Here is a 21,488-nt window from a genome sequence, read left to right as displayed (position 1 = left end):
AGGGAAAGTTTTACTTAAGTGATGTTTGAACATGTGGTGTCCTTAGGCAGTTGTTCTGATTTTGCAGATGTACGTTTTATTTAGGACAGTGTGACACACTTTCGGGAAAATGGATTTCTATAACTAGCCTGCTTGGTTTACACTCCTGCAGAGCACGCCACTTTTGAACTGGGAGCTACGTGGATCCATGGTTCACATGGAAACCCAGTCTATCATCTAGCAGAAGACAATGGTTTACTCGAGGAGACTACTGATGGCGAGAGAAGCGTTGGCCGGATCAGTCTTTACTCCAAGAATGGCGTGGCTTATCATCTTACCAACAATGGACAAAGGATCCCGAAAGATGTGGTTGAAGAATTCAGTGATTTATACAACGAGGTTGGTATTCAGCTGCTCTGTGAGCCTGTAGATTTGCTTGAAAGACAGGGACCCCTTGTCAGTTTTAACACTCCAGGTCCTGGGCAATGTAGAAAACCGGTAATGTCTTGAATTTCTTCTCGAAAGATGAACACTTAGTTTGCTCTCACCTGCTTAACTCTTCCCCATTTAACATCCCTGGTGTGGGATTAACTCACTGTTGTTAGGAAGAACAGTCTTTCCACATTTGTCATCAACTTAATCACTTCCAGCAGCTACTGCCGGGGAGATCCAGTCATTTGCTGTAGAAAGTTGCTACTTAATTAGCAGGATAAAGTAGGGATCAAATTACTAAACAAAGTAGAACACAAAACCTTAGCAGCAACCAGCTAAATATTGTGGCTCTGTGACGTTTTATTGATGTTATAAATACCATAGTGTGCTGTGTAGTATGCCAAAGTCAGCGCGGTATCTCAGGCATTGCAAAATTTCTTGCATCGGAAGAAAATCAACGTACTTTCCAGTAGATTCGGACCAATATGGGCTTCACTTTAAAGCTGCTTTAACTTCTTTTGCGTCATGTTCAGTGACGACCTCTTCAGTTCAGTGTAGAACAGGGCCTCATTATATGACTGAAAAGCCAAATCAAAACAAGCTACAGATGCAGAATCTAAAAATACTAAATGGAAGATTGCAAGATGGAAATGGAAATGCATGTTTAGTGAAAAGACTAACCTCTGCTAAAGCAGCAATAAGCCAATGCTAGGTTCCTGGAGGGGAAGGACCAAATCTGCTTTGAAGTAACTTGGCATTGCTCTTGTGATTCTGTTGTGTTTCTATCGGAGGGAGAGTGCAATTCCTTATCCTAATTTGTGTGTTGAGCACATACGAAACAGAAAGATTGATAATACTTCTCTCTGCTTTCAGTAGCCAGACTTAGCCTTAGGTAGAGTGAGGTAGAAGGAGGTGGCTTGCCAAACTTCATTTGTAGTTATTCCTCATATTTTTTTCCGTGTCACTTACGAATTATATTTTGAGGGGAGGGAGGGCCTCAATGCAGAATATCTTGTTCTCCAAGGAATGTGATCTCTGAGTGGGTTATATAAAATGGAGCAAAGTATTATTATTTTTTGGGCTATAGTCATGTGTAAAACCTTCAGATTTTCATCTGACAGTGAACTTCACCAGTATTTGGTGTCTGGCTAAACACACGCTAGATTCAGATTACTCTTACGTACTTTATGTTTAAGAATATGTTCTTGAACATTCAGAAGGCCACCCAGAAAAACTTTTTATTGTAGCCTGTGTTGAATTACCATGAATTGAATGTGGAGAAGGAATGTAGACATTTTACGTGGAAAGACTTTTGACATTTGGGGGCTCGGAGCTGGAATCTGTGATGGGATGGCACAAAATCACTTCAGCTATAGAGAGGAGTAATAGGAATTTCAAAGAAACCTCGTTAGGGAAGGAGTTTAAAAATGCATGGCATGGGAGGGGATTCTTGGACAAATGAAGGTGCAGGTAATTCGTTTGAATGTCTTTTTCATATTACTGGACTGAAAACATAATCACAGTCAACTGAAAAAAAGGTAAGATGAGTTTGGAGCAAGGTCAACGGCAAATAAGGCTAGAAGAAAGAGGAGGAATAAGTGAAAATACTGCAGTGAGCAACATTAATGCGTGTAAATGGAACACCACCAAACTGCAGGAAGTGTTCGATGATCATCCTGTCTCAAAGAAAATAGGAGAATCCCCAGAAAAGGGAGGGTGTCTGGGGCAGACAGACCCTGAAATAGAAGAGAATGCAAAGATGAGAGCTATTTAGTTTTGAGATATAGCTGATACGATAAAGACTAAAACAAGGTGCAGATGGTTTAAAAATGATGAACGTGGTAAATCTACCCTTTCCTTTAAAGCGAGAGAAGGAGAGTAGCCAGCGACATGAGAGAACAACACATTAAAAGTTAATCTTCTTTATGCAACATGTAATTAGCTTATTGTTGCCACAGGATATCTTTATTGCTAGGAGACAGAAAAGGATTTCACATTTATGGATGGTAAAAATGTCTACAGCTACGCTCTGCCATAAAAAAATGTGTAAGGGACAGCTTAAGCCAAGAAGAGGACATCAGCCAACCTCTAATTGCTTTTGATGGGGAGGCACTTTGTATTCCTTATTCCCTCACAGGGTGCTGGCACTTCTAGTGAGGGCGGCTCACGGTGCTGTGGAGCTTCTTGTCCCAGCTTCTCTTTGGGGTGTCAGACTAAATGACCTTTAGTGATTTAAGACTGCTGACTGTGGGTTCTACCCTGTGCTATTTTGAAAAAGTGGGAATTAAGGCGAGCTGTGTAAAGTACTGAAAACCTCAAAAAGGAGTGTGTGAAATACAAGTGCCCTGGTGGGTGTGCAAACATGAGCATGTGCGGCAGGCGTGTGCCTTTGGGAACCTTCTCCTCTGGCATAAAGCAGAGAGAAGGTTTCTGTTTGTCCATGTGTTGAGTTAATCTGGTGCATCTCTGCTTTATTTTTCTCCCCCGCTTTAGCTTCTTAACATTTTCACCAGAGCTCGTTGCATCAGGTTTTGCTGTCCTGGCTGGCCAGTACTCTCTTGCTTTAACTGGTGAGGAAATGGGTGCTGGGGAGGAAAGTAGGAGCTTGGGCTTCAGTTCTGCACCTCTGCTTTTATTTGGAGGCAGGATTTTACAGAGAGGTGTTTTTGTCACGTCCTGAGGTTGTCACATCATTCAGGGTAAACTGCGGTTTTACAGCTCACCAAATCCTGAAGTCAGGTGCATGTGACAGACTTGACGCTCTGCCTTGCAGGAGCTCCCAGAGCCTTCTCAGCACCTCGGGGCTCCACGCTGTTAGCAGTCTCGACATTGTGTCCTCTCTCACTACATGTCCCCCTGTAGAAGAGTGTGCGGTAGCAAAGGCTGCAATGCAAACTGTCCTGACTTGAAAAGAAAAGAGAGAGAGAGAAAAAAAAAAAAGGCAGCAACCACATGATGCAAAGCCTAATCAGGGATGGAGCACTGGCATTAACAGTGGAAAATGTAGTCCTGAATGAACAGGGGCTAAATTTGTCACAGTTTCAAATGCCTGCCTTCCCCTGTGCAGCCTGCTCGCTTCCCATGAACTCACACGCTGCCCTCTTTTGCTGCAGCTGCTGCTGTGTGCTTGGGTTCAAGTGTCTCCTCCAGCTCCGCTTCTCCATCTGCATTTCCCTACTCCCACTTATCTTGTCACTCAGATACTGAATTCTGGTAAATGCAAAGTGCAGAGGGTCCCCCTTGAGTGACTGTTTCACTTGGCATGTGGGTTACTGAAGCTGGAGCCCAGCAAAGCTTTAGGACTGCGCTGAATTCCCCTGGTATGAAAGGCAAAGCACCCCAATACCTCCAGAGCCTTGCCCCGCTTGTTCATTTGGAAATCCCTTACCCTTTTTCTGGGCGCTTATCCAGTTTTTTTTTTTTTTTTTTTTGGCTGGCTTCTTCTGTACAAGTTTTGCTTCGTTTTGTTCACAGTAGCCTGAATTTTTTAATAGCTGCAGGGGTGTCTCACAGAAGCCTTTATTTGGTTGTGAGGAAGCCATGCGATAAGACTGCTCATCTCTTCATTTCTATAGCAGAAAGGACAGTCAAAATCTTCCTGCGAGCTGGTGACCAAGGTGACCTGAGCCCTCCTCTGTGAGAGCACCAGCAGGCCTGGCAGTGCCTGAAAGGATTGTCTCCATTCCTGCAGAGCCACATCCATTCCTGTATTCCCACCCACACCCTTGCCAAGCAGTGCCCGTCACAAAGGGCATCAGGCCTGCAAGAGAGCTCTCTGGCCATGGTTGTTTGAAGACCATTCTTATAATTTGTACTGTGTAGGGATGGCATTGCTCAGAGTCGTCATCTGCCCATTTGGTCAGCCGCTCAAAGGAAGGAGGAAAGGTTAAGTACCAGTAATGGAAGGTGCTCTGGGCTGTCACGTCTGTGCCACATGTTCATAATCTTCCCACTTTCCTTGCCAGTCCTGCTAGGATAATTGGTAGATCCTGGGGCTGGGACGAGTTTAGGGCTCTGCCTGCTTATAGCACATCTGCATAGCCCACAAAGAAAAGGGACAGGAGTGTGACCTCCGACGGCTAAAATGGCTGCAGCTTGGGTGGTCATGTGCACGTGTAACTGCTGAGAAAATGTGAATCGGGACAACCCATCTCCGAGTTGCTCTTCTGTTACCAGTAAGTGCCCTTTTTTCATTGCAAAGAGGTGTTTAATGCCAGCTCCCAGCTATCTGCAAAGGGTAGGAGGGAGGTGGTGAGTTTGACCAGTTAAATCCAGGTAGCAAATTGCACTGCTTTGCCTACCAAAGGATTTCACAGTCCACTGGCCAACTTGATTTAAAAAACGTGCCTGTTTTCACTTAGGCTTTTCAGTAAAGACATGATCCCTAAGGGCCTGCTTCCCAGGAACCCTCCCTTTAACAATCAGCTAATTAATGGCCTCATTATCTGTCAGCTTTCTCCTGTGTGCTGCAGAGTTTCTGGGGGAGGGATGCAGCCAAAGAATTGAAGAGTTTTCCACCCTTCTCACCCCCACCCTGGGCTGGGCTTGATGCCATCTCCAATTAAACTCTAGTGCCTTGCCTTGCCTTATCGTAGAAAGCAGGACTGACGGGCCACTGAGAGTCACCATTCCCTCCCTGCCCCTCTATTGTGCTGGCAGATGTCTGGCCTAGTAACAGCATGGGCCTATCTCGTTCAGGGCTTTTACCGACCGGGGATTAAGTCACTTGAGTTTTAAAGCCAAGTGACAAAAAGACAATGCTGAGGATTGTCAGCGGCTCTGACAGGAAGGAGCGTGGATGGGGATGTGCTTTCCTGATCTCCTCCAGGGCTGAAAAACTTCTTTATTTAGATTAGTTCTTCCTAAGAGACTACCTCTTCCTGTGGTAGATGAGCACATATGGATTAAACATGTGTAGGTGGAAACCTCAAGGTAATAGAGAGGACATCCCTGGTAGAACCCCTGTTCTCTGCAGAGACCCGTGCCCCAAAGCTGGTCAGAAAGGAGGTAGAGCGTCTAAGCCAAAGTGAAGCCATTTTAGGATTAAAGCCATTCTGTTAACTCTTTTTAATCTTTGATGTTCAGCCCTGTTTCCCTTCATGACTGTATGTAAACCCTCAATACTAAGGATGACTGTCTGCCTAAAAATGATAGTCGCTTGAGATGTTCTGCTTCTTTTGCTTCTGTTCATGGTTCTTGCAGGTGTGCTTCTGGGACCGCTTATTGTGCCCCAACCTAGAGAAGTTTCAGAGTGAGAAATGAGTGGTTTGTTGCTTTGGGATGTGAGTTTGCCTGTAGTGGAAGAAACTGGCAGCAAACATAGATGCAGTCTGTCCTTTTTTTTTTTTTTTTTTTCCTTCCTGCTGTGTCAGGTCTGTGATTAGAAAAAAAGAGATGAGTCTGGACTGCGTATGGTGCTGATGGGCATGATACCCTCAGTTTTGATGCATGGCCATTTTGTAGGGTAAATTATAAAATCAGTGGAGTCTTTCAGTGGGTTCTTGATACTACCTTTCACAAGGCTTTAGTTGATGTTTACAGCACAAGGAATTGTGTGTTTCTGCTCTTTCCTCTGTTGGGCAATGAAGAATACAATGCTGAATGAAAACACGCCCATGACTCACTTATCCTTTTGGCCAAATGGTAACTGGGTTTTAATACAGCTTTGCTTGTCTTGTGAATGCGTTATCTGCTTATAGTGTGCAATCAGCTTATGAAAGCTGAGCTGCATTATGCTGACGCAAGGTCTATGCAGCTTGTACTTGTTGGAAGTGGTTTGGGCTTTGGAAATCAGTAGACCTGAGAACCGTGGGATATTGAAACTGCCAAAGAGCTTGTGGCACTGGAGGATAGAGAAGAGACCATTTCCTTTTCTTTGCTAGAAGTCTTTACTTCAATACAGGGCATCGCTCCCAGCCTTTCTTACCTGGAAATCTTGGAATGACTCCATGTCCCAATCAGCGTCTGCAATTCTCTTTTGTCTTTAGAAGTTCCACTCATTTTTCTCGTGACACTTTCTCCTCCCTTCTTTTGTTTATTTTCCTTTTTTCCTCCTCTTTCACTTGATTTCTTCTTCAGTTTCCTTGCCATCCTTTCCTCGTCCTCATCTACTGTCCTTCCCCCATTCACCCTCAGACCTACTCTCTCCTACTCCTACTACTGCCATGCATTTTCCCTCACTGCATCCCCTTCCTCATCTTCCCTCCATTCTGCCTCCTCAAATTCACTTTACTCCTAAAACCTGAGAGAAAATATAAATTGTATCAAGCTTCTGGAGCGCATGGGGGCGGCTGGACACTAAAACATGTTGGGTTAACCATATTAGCAAAGAACGGGAAGCTTTAGGAGACTTGGATAGAGAGGGTGCCACAGTTCTGCCAGCTACCAGGCATTTACTTTCTAGTGGGCTCTTCAGTGCTGAATATACCCGAATAATCTGTCTCCAAAAAGGAACATGAATTGTAATCAAACAGTCTTTGACAGGAAGAACTCACCAGGCGGGGATCTTGCCACTCTCCTTGTAAAAGCACTATGCATCCATGTGGCATGATATAGATGAGAAGATGACTCATTCTCGGCAAACAAGTTATTAATGGGATGAGTTGCCCTTCTTGTGAGGTACCTTTTAAGAGCTTTCCTGTATGATGTTACAAGGTTCCTCAGAGTTTTTCCATGGAAATGAAGGGCCATGATTCAACTGCAAGCCATTCTGAGAATCTTGCGGACAGAAGCGCTTACTGCTCCAGACAGCCACAAGTGGATGGATGGCCAGGGTGGTTGGTTGTTTTCTTGCTTATAAATAGCTTACACAGTGGAAAACTGGGATAAAAAAATATCAGGAAGATGATCTTCAAAGAGGAATGATTTATAAGAAAGGAATCTTTCCTGTCAGTCCTTCTCAGGCTGACTCCTGGTGGTGGTATAGTGAGGAGGGCTTTGTTTTTCATGGACCTTTATCTTTATTGTACTCAACAAGCAAAATGCGCGTGCATACAAAACACTTGTGCTAAGCCTGTGCTTGTTACTTCCTATTTTTCAGGGGACAACAGGAAAGTAAGTATGAAACTGAATTCCCCCAGTTTGATGGATTCTTGGGCATTATTGCTGAACAGTTAGGATAATGGAGAGGGTGGAAAGGCTGGCTCCAGGTCAGAGTAGTCGAGGTTCTGGGTCCTGCTACCTGAGAGTTTTTAAACAGGCTGCACCTGGAATTGTGCCTGATACATTGAGGTTGGAGGAGAGAAGAGCTGATGCCTGACTGTCAGAGGCTAGGAAGCGCATGGGTCTTGGTGTGTGAGTTCACTCCCAGCAGACTATGAATGGAGAGTGAGGTCGACCCAGGTATGTCACTACTCAGCAGAGTCAAAAAGCACACAGAGCAGACCCAAGCTTGCCCCACAGAGAAGCTAGGTTCTAGGGATCTAGATCTCCTCGGATTAAATTCTGCCTCCATTAATAGTCTCAGCTGCCCTTCTGTCACCCCTGTGGTGGTCTGTAGATGAAGGTGGTCTGCAGTCTGCCTGTACCTGCAGGCAGCTGGCTTACTGATCCAGCTGCCATATCTAAACAGCTGTTTAGGATTGACAAGATATAGCTCCTGAAAATGGCAGGACTATCTGGCCTGCTCTTCTGCTAGTGGGAGAACGGACATACTCAACATACAGCTGAATAGTAATTAAACTGTTGCAGGTGAGTAAGAGTGATTATCTGAGGCCATTTATCTTTGCTTGGAGGAGGGAAGTGCTTCCTGTCTTCTGACCAACAGAACTGGGGGTGCAACTTAGTGTGGGATTGGAGCAGAGGATACAACGTACTACTAAAGCTAATTTAGAGGCCTGGATCTCCAGGGTTGGCAAGAGGTGGTGACCTGGTTTTGGATGGAGGAAAAAGCATGCTGCGTGGGGCTTGGATTCTTCTGTGAATCACTTTGTCTATCTTTCTGTGCTGTCTTTGGCAGGTCTATAACCTGACTCAGGAATTCTTCCAACGAGGTAAACCAGTCAATGCTGAGAGCCAGAACAGCGTGGGCGTCTTTACACGGGACGTAGTGCGCAAACGTGTCAAAGCCGATCCGGATGACACGGAGGCCGTCAAGAGGCTGAAACTAGCGATGATTCAGCAGTACCTTAAGGTGTGTGTGCACGTTATTGTTTATTTTAACCAAGGGCAGATCCATCTTGAACCTCAGAGACGTGGCTAAGCCTTGCCCATCACTGGGGCATTACTTTCCCTGGTCTCTTGTAGCTGGGGCAATTTATGTCTGTAATAGACAATATTTCCTCTTGAGGCAGATGGTAAGACAGTGGGCTGCAAGAAATAATACGTTCCCTTGTTTTGTCTTACTTTGAGTTTGCAGCTTTTAATTAGGAGGATATTTCCTAGGCTTTGTTAAATTTTCTGGTGCAGTGTAAGGTTTTCTTACCAACTGAAGCTAGTCTGTTGTCAGCGTCTTTGAGTACTATGATGTCTTGTGCCTTACACCTGGGACCCCACGATCTAGCCAAAATATCTTTTACTCCCTTCTGCCTCTGTCCATACCTCAGAGACCAGAAGAAATGTAACTTTGATAATAGTAATTTGCTGGGGAAATCCCTGGTAAGCGTCTTAAAGGTAAAGCAGTATATAATCAAAGGCAGATTGTATAAACCCGTTTCCTAATCATTTTTCCTCACGGCTTCCCTAGTTCTTTTTATCTTCTTGATGCCTTGGCCTAAATGAGATCTCTGTGGGATGAGGACTCAATGCTGCATCAAGCACTTCACAAGTAAAATGTAACAGTCGTTCCTATTTCAATTATAATGACTTAAAGGCTTAAGAAATGAGGCAGGGGAGCCAAGCGGCACTCTGTGACGTGGGTAAGTATGTAGCATTTGCTATTCACAGGTGGGAACCTGAAACAAAGAGAGATAAAGACCTCCTTGAGTCTCACAGGAGGCCTGTGGTAATGCTGAGATTAGAACCCAGGCGTCCTGACCACTGTTCTGATCTGTCACTGTCCCAACCCAAGACCTCGTATAGCAGGGTATCTCCACAGTTGCCAGGTAGTCATAGTCACTAATTTATTGTGTTAGCCATGTAACATTATCAATGCAGTTGATGTTAATCATTTGGTCTGCCTGTGTTTTTTTCTGGGGGTTACTTCTGTGGTTGCTACAGAGAGACTTTTCTCTAACTCTTGCAAATCCCTTCTAATGTGTAATACCTGAGAATAACAAAGCTTGTGATACTTAAGCCATTAAATCAAAGTGGCTGCTGAGGGAACGTGGATTATCTGGTGTCTCAGCTGAAGTCTAGTCTTGGTAATTACCTGTTTTTCTGCCTGGAACTGGTTTGTAGTCTTCCTTCATGGTTGGAATAACCCAATAGGCCATCACTGTTTGTCACCTTCATAGTGTGGAGCGTCCTGTGATCAGGCAGGATGAGGGTCCTGCTGCCTGACCCAAGATAGTTAGGGAGTGTGCAGGACCGTGCCAGTGGGCCAACAGCACTGACTTTGGGAGCTGGAGAGCGCTTGCCCTGCCATCAGACGGACTCGGAAGACAGATCTTCAAGGCCTAGCTGCTGGCAACCTGGCCCAGTGGTTACACCTTCTCAGTCATGTCACGGAGACACTGGGGAATGCCCAGTAAGGGACATCTGTCTGTGTGGCCACAGTCACAGGATCACGAGCAGCCTCTTCCTCTCCGTCTGTGAACCACTCTAGTACAACTTTGACCTTTTTCTAAAAAAGAGCTTGACTTGTTTGTGTGACACCCTAGCCCCAGCAGAGAGATCCCTGCCTTACACTAGGACGCGCCTCAGGGAGAGGGCACTGGGCTTCCCAGGCTTCTCAGCGTAGATGTTACAGTTTGGAAAGGCCTGGATAATTGGCCAGAGGGTGAGGCATGGAACTGTAATGTTCCCTCAGCCTAAAATGCTTGTTTAAAGAATTACAGTGGGGGAATGAATGTGACTCTGGTGATTTGAAGCCCACATTGTAAGATCACTATGTCCCATGCATCAGTGTTGTCACTAGAAACTTATCACGAGTCAGGCCAAACATCCTGCTTTTGTTCCAGGGATTGATGCAAGCTACAGCTTTGCCTAATACGTCTGCTAACTTCAACAAATAGATCCCGAGTCTAAAGCTTTGATAATCACATTGAGTGAATCAGATAGATGTGTTTCACATCCTAACATTTTCCTTTTCTATCTTACTCAGTTCCTTCTGTGTTGGATCCTCTCACCTATACTGCAGATTGTTAGCTTGGTGATTGCTAACTGTTTGACAGTGTGTTGAAATCTGCAGACAGCAGAAGTAGCTGTCAAAAGTTTCTCATCTATTCATGGCTCCTCATGGAATGGGAATGTTTATTAACATTGGAAAGAGCATCTGGTTAAGATGGCTCCAGCACCAAGCAGCCAGTCCCTCGCCACTGCAGTGGGGTTTTAAATGGAAGGAAATAATCAGAACTGTAACCCAGAATCATGCAGAGGCAAAGACATGGTCTCAGAGCTGTGGCCGATGCAACCGAGGCTGATGCAGCTCATTACCGTGACAAAATAAAAATGGTTTCTCTTATAGGAAGCAAGACTAAGGATTGATTTTTTTATTTTTTTTTTTTTTGGTCGCATCCTGTGGAAAGATGCATCTTTATTAGCAACGATAATGTAGTTTAAGAGGGAGATTCAGGCCTTCTAGCTTGTGCAGCTCCTCTGTGCCCTTGCAGTGTTGTGCTGTGGCAAAATCAGTTGCTTTGTGGCAATGTTGCTTTTGTGTTGCTTTTCCTTAGGTAGAGAGCTGCGAGAGCAGCTCCCACAGTATGGATGAGGTCTCGCTCAGCGAATTTGGGGAATGGACCGAAATTCCTGGAGCTCATCACATCATTCCTTGTGGTTTCATTAAAATTGTGGAGATTTTGGCCCGCTCCATTCCCGAGTCTGTCATTCAGCTCCGCAAGCCGGTCAAGTGCATCCACTGGAACCAGTCGGTCAGCAAGAAGATTGAGCAGGTGGCTGACCACAACAGTGACCTCCCTGAGGAGGACGAAGGCTCCGATGTCTTTGTGGAGTGCGAGGACTGTGAGTTCATCCCAGCTGACCACGTCATCGTAACTGTGTCTCTGGGAGTCTTGAAGAAACGCCACGAGAGCCTGTTTCATCCCCGCTTGCCTGAGGAGAAGGTGATGGCCATTGAGAAGCTAGGCATCAGTACAACTGACAAGATTTTCCTGGAGTTTGAAGAGCCCTTTTGGAGTTCTGAATGCAACAGCATCCAATTTGTCTGGGAAGATGAGGCAGAGAGTGAGAGTTTGACCTATCCCGAGGAGCTGTGGTACAAGAAGATCTGCAGCTTTGATGTACTCTATCCACCAGAGCGGTATGGCTATGTGCTGAGCGGCTGGATCTGTGGAGAAGAGGCTTTGATTATGGAGAAGTGTGATGATGAAACTGTGGCAGAAACCTGCACCGAAATGCTGCGTAAATTTACAGGTCAGCCATGCTCTGGTTTCTTTGACAAGTGGAGAAGAGAGGGAGAGTGGGTCTGGGGTTTTGCATGACTACTGGGAAGGAAATGCATTAAAGCAATTTTTAGTTCTTTGGCATTTATATCCTCTTGGATGGGCTGCACAAGTGCTTCCAACATGCCTCCTGCTGCAGGGGCTTAGATGTGCCTCAGAGCTATTTACAGAGAGGCTGATAACCAGCTCAGGAAGTGGTGGGCTGAAATGCCCAAGGATTCCACATACTCTGCTTTATTTAATCACAGATAATACTTCATCAGCTGGAACTGTCCGAGTCAGGACTCCTGAGGACTGATCTCAGCAGTGGAAAGCAGCAGAGCTCTATTAATAAAGCTAGTGAGGTTGGATGAAATTGGATCAAATTAGGTCCTGAGATGTGGTGATTGAATCACACTCCTGACTTCCATTCGCCATGGAAATATGCCCATACTCATTGCCCAAGTATCCATTGATCTTGAGAGTTTCCATTTCTGGGTGCCTGACCTAAACCTTCCAGGACTTCAGACTGGTTTCATGGGTGCTGAGTGCACATCATATTAAAGGCAGCAGTTGGAGCAGTACAGATCCTGTGTGCACTATGCTGAGAAAATCCACGATGAGTGCACTGAAAGTGTTAGTATTTGAACAAATCTGGCCTTAATTTGTCTGCAGTCACTTTTCTAGAGCTTGCACACCTTTCCAAAGAAAGGGTTTTGAGTATCTACAGAGTTCTTTGTGATCCTCAGATGGAAGACACTGTACAAGTGTAAAGTGGTAGTTTCTGGAAGAAATGACAATTGGTTCATTGAGCAGTCTCATTCATTGAGACAAGGATTTTTGATTTATACATTAATATAAGCAATTATAAAACCAATGTGTCCTACAAGTGTAGCTGTATCTTGTGTTATTCCAGAGATGAGTCTCCTGATTAGCTATTTACATATGTCTGTTAGCCTGTGTTAGCCAAACGTCAATATCCAGTGAGACTGCAGCCTTCCCCTCTTCTCCGTGGACCTCCAGTTATCTGGAGAAATTTGCCTTCCCACGTTTAGCTTTCCCTTATGCTTACAGACCATTTACTACAAACAATGCTGACGCCTACAGAAAGGGACCTGGAAGCTGAGGGCTACCCGCATAACTGGCTACTGCCAAAGAGATACTACTCTTACTAACCTCTTTAGAAATCATAGGGTAGACTTTAGTTTCAGAAACTCTAATGCTGAAGCCAAAACTGAATCCCATTTTCAGCCACCAACATAAGCTTGTGGTTCCTGAGTGGTGGGGGGTTTTTTTGTTTGTTTGTTTGATTTTTTTGTTTTTTTTTTTTTAGTGGTATTGGGTATCCCTAAGTTATATTGCAGTATCAGTACATACTTGCCTTCTTTCCTCCTGACCTCGGCAGGTCAGCTGCTGCCTGATGCAGACATAGCAGGAGGCTCTTTCCTCTTCGATGACGTCTCCCAGAGTGTATAAGTGTATTAACAACCTTATTTGTTGCGGCTCTTCTTGCTTAAAACCTCTTTTTTTTTTTTTTTTCTAAAATACCTTGATTCATTTTTGAGAATTTGGTTCTTTAGGTCTTTCTCACTGGGGCAAATGGGAGTGTTCTCTACCTCTTCCTTCCTGCACTCCTTAGCTGTTTTTTATAGTTACTGTTATTGTTTGCATGTGTTGGATGTTCCTCTCTTCCTCTTGGGCTGGAAATATGTTGGCACTGGACTGTCAGTACGTGCTGCAGTTGCTGTTCCAGTTGATACTGCACCTGGTCTCTGTCCATCAGACTGTTCAGCAGCCTGAGCTCCATCTCAGCCTTTTTCTAATCCTGGGTTATCTAACCCTGAAGAAATTCGGACTGAATTTACCAGGGCCTTGCCCTATAAAGTACCTTTTTGCATAAACTGAGAGAGGTCCCCTCTTTCAGCTGCTCAGAACTGCAAGGAGAAAACCTGTCCTTGGAGCACTCGTTACACAACATGGCCTGTTCCACTTTTTGCCCAAAACTTTGTTAGTTTCTGGAAAACCTTTTGCCTATTCTTACAAGATAGCCTTAGTAAGGTAACTGGGTTTATCCCCAGTTGTCCTTACTCCCCTGTTTTCCTTGGGGGCTTCACGAGAGAAGTGGTACCTCAATAGTAACTGGACCAGGTGCAAGGACATATGATGTTCTCCACCAACGCATTCCATTGGGCGTGTGAGAATGGGTTAGACCATCGCCCCAAGGGCTGAAGTATGCGTAGCCATGAGGCCACATCCACGATGGTGAGGTGTGGAGCAGAGCACAGAAATAAGTAAATCTGTGTCCAGGGATTCAGAGAAGCCTTTGTCCTTTTTCTAGGAGTCTTGAGCCTATACCTCATCTTGGAGCCTGTCTATCTCATGGCTGAACTGCTTATTCAGGGATTTCTGGCACTGAGTCTTGGAGACTTCAGCCTTAAGTTGTCTGCATGTTTCCAAATGACTGGGCTCCTCTGTACAGCGGAGCGAGCCCTTCCCTCTCCCGGAAGACAATCATATTTTGAAGTCCTCTAAGTAAAAAGCTCTAGAACTGCAGTCAACAGTAGCTTTTTTTAGCAGATTATTTTTTTGGAGGGGGAACAAAGCAGCCTTCTATTTGTGATCTAACTGTAGCCATTTCTGGATGTGACAAGTGCTCTCTGGTCCGCTTAGCACCACCAAGTCCAGCTTTTAAGGGGTTTTCCCACCACCCAACTTCATGTAAGTCAGGGGACTGAGTTGGAAGACTAATCTCCCTAACGTCCTATGCTCAGTGTGAAGAGAAGTTCTTCCATAAGGCAGTTCAGATCTTCCACACCTCATTTGGTGCTCTGAGACATCTTCTGAAGAAGTTTTCCTCTGCTGAGGATAAGAGGGAGCCTTAGAACTATTACTCAGTAATGAAATTAGGTAGCGTTAACCTTTGCATGTTCACTTCATCGTTTGTAGCTTACATGTTCTGGGTATAAAGCCTCCCACTTTCCTAATTCCTATCCCTCTTTGAAAGACTTAACGCATTAACCATGCGAGTTCCCGTCTTCAGCTGTGTTTTTTTCTGGTCCGTTGCCCTGGTCCGTTACCCACCCTGGCTTCAGAGGGTGTTGGACCAGTTCTATATTAAATCCTTTCTTTTAGACTCAGTGTTGTATTAACCTGTGAATTTCTCTCTGCGAGGAGATTATTTGCCTCTGTGACCTTAAATTTCACATGCAGGTTAGTGTAGCAGATTATCTGGTTTTGCTGTGAAAGCTCTCGGGCTCGTTCTAACCTGAGAACCATTGACAATTACAGCTCTTCACAAATGGATGACTGAAAAGCATAGCATCCTCTAAATCTGATTACATGGAATGCCTTTAAACAATTAGATATCTTGTACTGGTTTCTTTGTTGGCTAAACTGTGAGAGTTAGAAGCCAGAGGGTAGTAATTGCAGGCCTCCTTCCCTCTGAAGTACTCGGATTTGTCAAGCTGAGCCTGGAGGTGTTGTGCAGGTGTTGTTGCTGGGAGAGGCTCTTTGTTTTCTCTGCTTCACGTGTACTTTCCAGATCTCATAGTGAGTATGAGCTTTTAGCTTTCTCAGTTGTCCTTATTTTCTGCAGAGGGCTTCCACACTTTCATCTCCATGCACATAGCAGGCTCCCTGCAGTATCGTAAAGCAGAATTTCCAAAGAAGTGCATCGTTAGATCAGAGCAGATCACATAGCTAGGGTGCTTTGAACCTGGTCAGAGCAGCTTCATGGTGCCTAATTCCCAAATGTTCCAGAACATTGATCTGAAGGCTTTGCACTGACTCCGGTGACCCTCATATCTTTAGATGAAGACCACCAGATTTTGGGGAAGCTTAAATCCAAACCTATTTCTATGAGATACTGATCGAGAGATGGTAAATCAGCTAGCTCACCTTATTTCCTGTATTAGTGTCAAAGCTAGCTGACTCTGTAGCTTCTTCTGTGGATAAAACTCTCCTCATCTTCAACAGAGGATGTCCATGGTGTTTTCTTTCTGATTAGCTATCATGCCTTAGATTAAGACATAAAGTGAACTGGGTCCTTGAGCTTTCACTCTACTCCATGATAATCCGGGACTCAGTTCAGCTCCTACCCATGACATTTTTAATGTCTTTGGAGATGTGCTGAGATGTGCTGCCTGTCCTCCAGCTATTTCTCTGTTAGAGGAGGGTTCTCCTATAGGCTCTGTGTCATATCTGCAAGCTCCGTGTGGATGCCTTGGATGCTTTGACGGCTGTAGACAGTAGTGTGTGGGTAGTTGAACAGTACTGTAGGTCTCTGTTGGCCATGATGGGAGCTTAGACCCTCTGCTCGCAGGCAGACACACAAATTTGGGTATATTAATTTAATTAAGATCTATGAGCTAATGTTATGATCATCCTATGTTTCTTAATCAGCCCCATAACCGGTAAATCTGTGTAGCCATATATCCCAATAGTTGAATAAAGAGTGGATAGTTTGAGGCACAAGTTATTTTCCAGAACTTCACAAGTATGAGTTTGTATCATAAAAATGTGCATGCCTCCTGTTTTAATGATAACTGAAGTCCTTTTTCAGCCATTCTGTCTCTATTTAGACAGTGAATCTGTGCTTAGTTCTTAGAAGTTTTCACATCTATATCCATTAAGTTATTTTTATCTGTAGGCAAAGAGAAGCAGCCCACATGCTTACTCATCTATTTAAAAGCAGATTGAGGAAGCCCAGTTAAATATATTATTTGAAAGAGTCTGGCCGTACCAGTCACTGTAGACTCTGCCTTGCAGAGAGCAGGTCAGAACTGGGGCTTGTGTTGTGTCTTGCTTTGTGACCTTCGACCAAGCTCCCTCCTCTCTGCGTGCTGCTGAAATGATTTTTCCCTCTGGAAACAGTTTGGGGATAATGTGAATCCTTGAACGGTGTTCACCAAGTTTCTCACCCCAAAGGTAACGGGTTCCTCGCCTAACAAGGGCATAAATTCACAAGTTTAAGGGCATGATAGTTGCTACTGTTTGCAGTCTTGCAAGCCTGTAGGCAAAGGGGAGGATGGGATAATGGTTGAAACGGAGTGGTATAGCAGGGGATGCGAGATTTCTCAGGCTCTGAAGCAGAGATGTGGATCATGGGTCATGTGGTCTGATGTGCTGGAGAATTTTGAGCTAGCTCATGTGAGCTGGTACATCCACACCATACAGCGTGATGCTGAGGGAGGAGACTGGCTTCAGTTCTGGGAACTATACAGCTGCGTTAGTACCTAGGCTCCTTAGGCCTGTTCCGCACTGTCCACTGGCTCAGGCGTCTCTACATGAAGCTCTACCATCTGACCAAGGTCACATTCTTCATTTTGCTGTGCCGCCGTTTGCCCTGAGATGAAGTGGTTGTGTTAAGAATCGATCCCTGGTGGGAATGCTGCTATTTACCTCCTTGTACACACAGTGCAAGGTCATCCATGGGAAACACTAGAGAGATACAAAGCTACTGTTTTAACCAGATTCTGAACGGTTGCTCTATTAAATATTGCTGATTTACACAATTGCTGATTGGGCTGATGGCCACACAAACCCTTTTGTTAACAAATTCAAGTCTTCTAGGAGACTTTTGCCCTTATCTGCAGGCTGCCAAGGAGTCAATAAAGGAGCTGGTTCTGACCTATGCCTGCCCTTGTCTCACTGCCTGTAACGCTGTATGTTCCCAGTGTTATCGTCTTTTTACCATCATCTTATACATTGACTACTGAACTGGAAAACTTCTAGGTACCTTGACAATGAGAACAGGCACTAGCTACATAAGAGGCATCACCAGCCCCATGCAGTCTCATCTTATTTGAAAATGCATTGAGCAATTGTTTTTGTGTAGTGGAATGTGATGGAAGACTTCTTTGGCCCCGTTTTCTCTTGTGTTGTCTAGCAGCATTCATGGTGCGTTCTCCTGGGCTTTCCTACAGTCCTTGAAGATAAAAAGCAGTAACTGTTGCCTTGACACATCTGAGAGTTCCCTGTTCTCAGACACCCGTGGGTTTTTCACTTCCATCCCAGGCATTTGCTTCCATTTGAAGATTCTTGGAAGAGCATATTTTAGATGTTTCATTACGCTAAGTTTATGCTCCTGAAACAACATCCAGCTGCAGGATGCTTTTATTTGTAAAATGTATTTATTTGTTAGTCTGTGCCATATTTTGATCTGGAGGTTAGTGGTTAGAAAGTACTGCAACAAGCCAGCCACACTCTGAAGTGACCTTTTCTGTATGGCTTATATTTCATAGTTCTTTTAGACACACAATACTCCTAAAAGAGGTAGCTCAGTCGGGGAAATAACCTGCTCCTGATTGTAAGGGTCTAAAGGCATGACTAAATAATTATTGAGTAGAACTAAATAATATAGTGCCTAACTCGTCTTTATAGTTGTTTTTTACTCCCTCTGTAAGTCCCAGTGAAGAAAGCGGGGGAGTTTGGATTATGTTCTCAGTAGGCTAAGTATGCTTAAGTGTTGCAGAGTCAGGGTCTGTGTGAGATGCGAAAATGTCTCAGTTACTCCTGGTTCTTGTGCTGAGAGTCTCCCAGACTGACTCAGACAAACTAGGTGAACCTTGCCTGGATATCTGAGGTTGCCTCAAAGGTCTCAAGGGTGGGTCTCAGCTCTCCTGATTCTCTGCTCTCTGAGTGGAGAGAATTCCATTCCACTATAATTCTCCATGTCCCATATCTCCCATTCCCCTCTTGCCAGGCCAGATACAATCACAAGACTCCAACAAAACCTCAGTCAGTGACACCGACTGAGATGGTCTCAAGCCGTCCTAGCAAGAGGCTCTCGAAAGTATGCCCCTCTCTAAGTTCTAGCTGGGTTGTGATGCCAGGTGGTGGGCTGCTTTGGCTACAAGCCCTGGGTCCCATATGTTCCCGTACTCTTTGGAGTGGGATGATCATGACACTATCGTTGGTTCACTCAAGGGCTCCCTCTGGGTCCGACGTCCGTGTAGCAGTTGAACTCCTGCAGCCATCTAGAAGCCCTGCTTCCAGCCTCATAAGCGTTCTTTCACTGCCACGTGCATCCCACAAAATGGATCTGTTGGGTTTTAGGTTCATTTTGAGAAGCGACCAGGTAAAAGTCTGAGTAAGGAATACAAGTTTGGAGAACTTTCTGTCAGGTGTTCCCACCTCTGTAGAATGAGGATTTGCCTCCTTCTAACGCCCTTATCTCCGTTTCTCTCTGAAGGTGCATGTCTTTCACCAGACTACCTAAACGTCTAGTTTAGACTGGGCACCCAATTAAATGCCTAAAATGGATGATACACGTGATGACTTGATCACCACCATGCTCTCCAAGGCAAATGAAACCAGGAAATGCTCTGTATTTTCAACCAGACTGTGTCCAGAGTCACCTGAAACTCCCCAATGTCTTAAGAACATAAGCATCTTAACAGTCTTTCCCTAAAGGGAAGGCTACAGGCAAGATGACTGGCATTAAAAGGGATGCTATTTCTGTTATAAAGATATTTAGAAGTCAGTAAAGGAGAGGTCTGTTTTAGAGCATCTTTCATGCAGTCCACAGGCGCTGTCAGGATGCGTTTTCAGTAGATAGGTCTGTGTTCTGCATACGTGCTACCCCACACCTTACACAGATGTTACCTTGTTTTTTCTCTGACACTATCTTAGTTTTTTATCTTCTCTTGGTTTCCACCTAGGGAATCCAAACATTCCGAAACCTCGCCGGATCCTGCGGTCCTCCTGGGGCAGCAATCCCAACTTCCGTGGATCCTACTCTTATACCCAAGTTGGGTCTAGTGGGGCTGATGTGGAGAAACTTGCTAAGCCACTGCCTTATGCTGAAAGCTCCAAAACTACTGTAAGTACGGCGCAAATTGACCCTGCGGCAAGAAGACTAACATGACACTGGGAGGGAGGTTGAAAGAGATGCTCTCTGATTGGCCCGCCAGTGATGCGTTTTCCATTTTTTGTATACATACCCTTCTGGACAAATGATGCCTGTAGGATTTTACCTCTTTAATGACTGGAATCTCAACACTTCAGGAAATCCCCTCAGCTTTCTCTGAAATTATCAAGAGCTAGACATCTGTGTGGCTTTTGCTGCTAAGTAACTGATATCTCTGTGTTTTGATGACTTTTGTCCTCATGTGCTCAGTTTAAAATTGCTTAGGAAAGCACATGTTATTCTGATGTAAAGTGTAGTCTGGGTATGTAGCGTTAAATGCGTGACCCCTGCTAAGGGCTAATTCTGAATATATCAGAGATGCATATTAGAAATCCTTCTGTGTTGACAGCAGAGGGTTAAGGAGGTCAAGCTCTTGGTTGGGGAACTGTGCATTGGTAGGGAACAGTGAATATGCTCCTCAGACACTCCTTTGTTTTGTGAATACAGCATGGCGTTTAAGAGCACACTTGGAGATGGTTGCCACAGCGCAGCTGATGAACAGTATTTCATTAAGCCAAAGTCACTCCATCATTCAGGGTTATATGTCCATATCCAAAGATGATGGATGAATGAATCTGCAACCCCCAAACAGCTATCTGTTTCCTCTGCCCAGAGCCTGAGTCCACCATGTAATTTTGTAGAGCGCAGAAATCTATTAAAAAGATAGCAGGGGTTTTAGGAGTTTGGCAAACACCTGACTATTGACATAAGAGACAACGCTTACTCTTACTTGGCCAGTTTTGAGACAGGCCTGTCTTTTCTTCTGAAACGGCAGTCCTGAAAAACAAAATCTGTAGTGCCCAAAAGTCTAGAACATAATTTGAGAGAGCAAAGAGCAGAGCCAGCAGAGAAAGGGAGGTGCTCAGTGACTTGGGTAGATTTTTTGGAGGGTATTGGAGCAACCTAGCTCTAGGATGGTGCTGTGGCCCTGCAAACAGCACTGTGCAGGCATGCTAACATGCGTGAGCTTGGTATTCTCAGCTGTGTGCTGTCCCTGCCTCTGTAGCCCACTACGTTGGGAATTTGAGAACCAGCACTCAAAAAACATCGATGTCAGCTCATGGGGATGCGTGAGGGAATAGAAAGTTCTGTCTCCTTTTTGCCTCCTCTGTGTTCGACCATAACCACTGCTGAGCTTTTATGCTTTTCTTGTCCTCTCCAGCCGATGCAGGTGATGTTTTCCGGGGAGGCCACTCACAGGAAGTATTATTCCACAACTCATGGTGCTGTGCTTTCTGGTCAGAGGGAGGCCGCTCACCTCATTGAAATGTACCAGGATCTCTTACAGTGTCGGAGCTGAAAGGCCCCGTATTTGAGACCACCGCCAACTCACAATTCCTTCTGCGGGTGCGTCAAGGGGTTCTTTTGTATTTCACTTCACAGTAGAACAACCTTTATCTTTTTATATTAAAAAAAAGGCCCTAACTGTTTAAAAAACTTAGTCATCAGTAGCTTCATTTCCGTGTGCTGTATCGTTAACAGGGAAGGGTGCTCTTTCTGTCTGGTAAATTGTTCCTTTGTCATCTTAATTCTAACCGCACTTTCAGTGCCTATCAGTAATTTTTCTTCTTTCTGTATTGTAAGTGCCTTCTATGCTAAAATAAATGTTGTAATAAAAAAATTGGGCGTGTTGGTAGTTCCTGGACATTCTGCTCATGATCTCATTTCTCTTTTCTTCAATGTATTAT

At 44.7% G+C, this 21,488-nt stretch overlaps 1 protein-coding gene across 2 annotated transcripts in view; it reads left to right on the top strand.

Annotated features, from left to right (window-relative positions):
• SMOX (spermine oxidase) overlaps positions 1-21,237 on the top strand; it is a 68,917-nt gene extending 47,680 nt beyond the window's left edge. For both annotated transcript variants that reach the window (XM_068943750.1, XM_068943749.1), the window contains exons 3-7: positions 152-378; positions 8,369-8,542; positions 11,184-11,883; positions 19,553-19,713; positions 20,963-21,237. In XM_068943750.1, the coding sequence (XP_068799851.1) occupies positions 152-378; positions 8,369-8,542; positions 11,184-11,883; positions 19,553-19,713; positions 20,963-21,100 (1,400 nt within the window). In that variant the 3' untranslated portion in view covers positions 21,101-21,237. The remainder of the gene's footprint in view (positions 1-151; positions 379-8,368; positions 8,543-11,183; positions 11,884-19,552; positions 19,714-20,962) is intronic.
• The last annotated feature ends 251 nt before the right edge of the window (positions 21,238-21,488 follow it).

The sequence above is a fragment of the Struthio camelus genome, chromosome 4, assembly GCF_040807025.1.
Source record: "Struthio camelus isolate bStrCam1 chromosome 4, bStrCam1.hap1, whole genome shotgun sequence".
Lineage (NCBI taxonomy): Eukaryota > Metazoa > Chordata > Aves > Struthioniformes > Struthionidae > Struthio > Struthio camelus.
The sequence above is the reverse complement of the archived record's forward strand: the minus strand, read 5'-3'. Positions and strand labels throughout refer to the sequence as shown.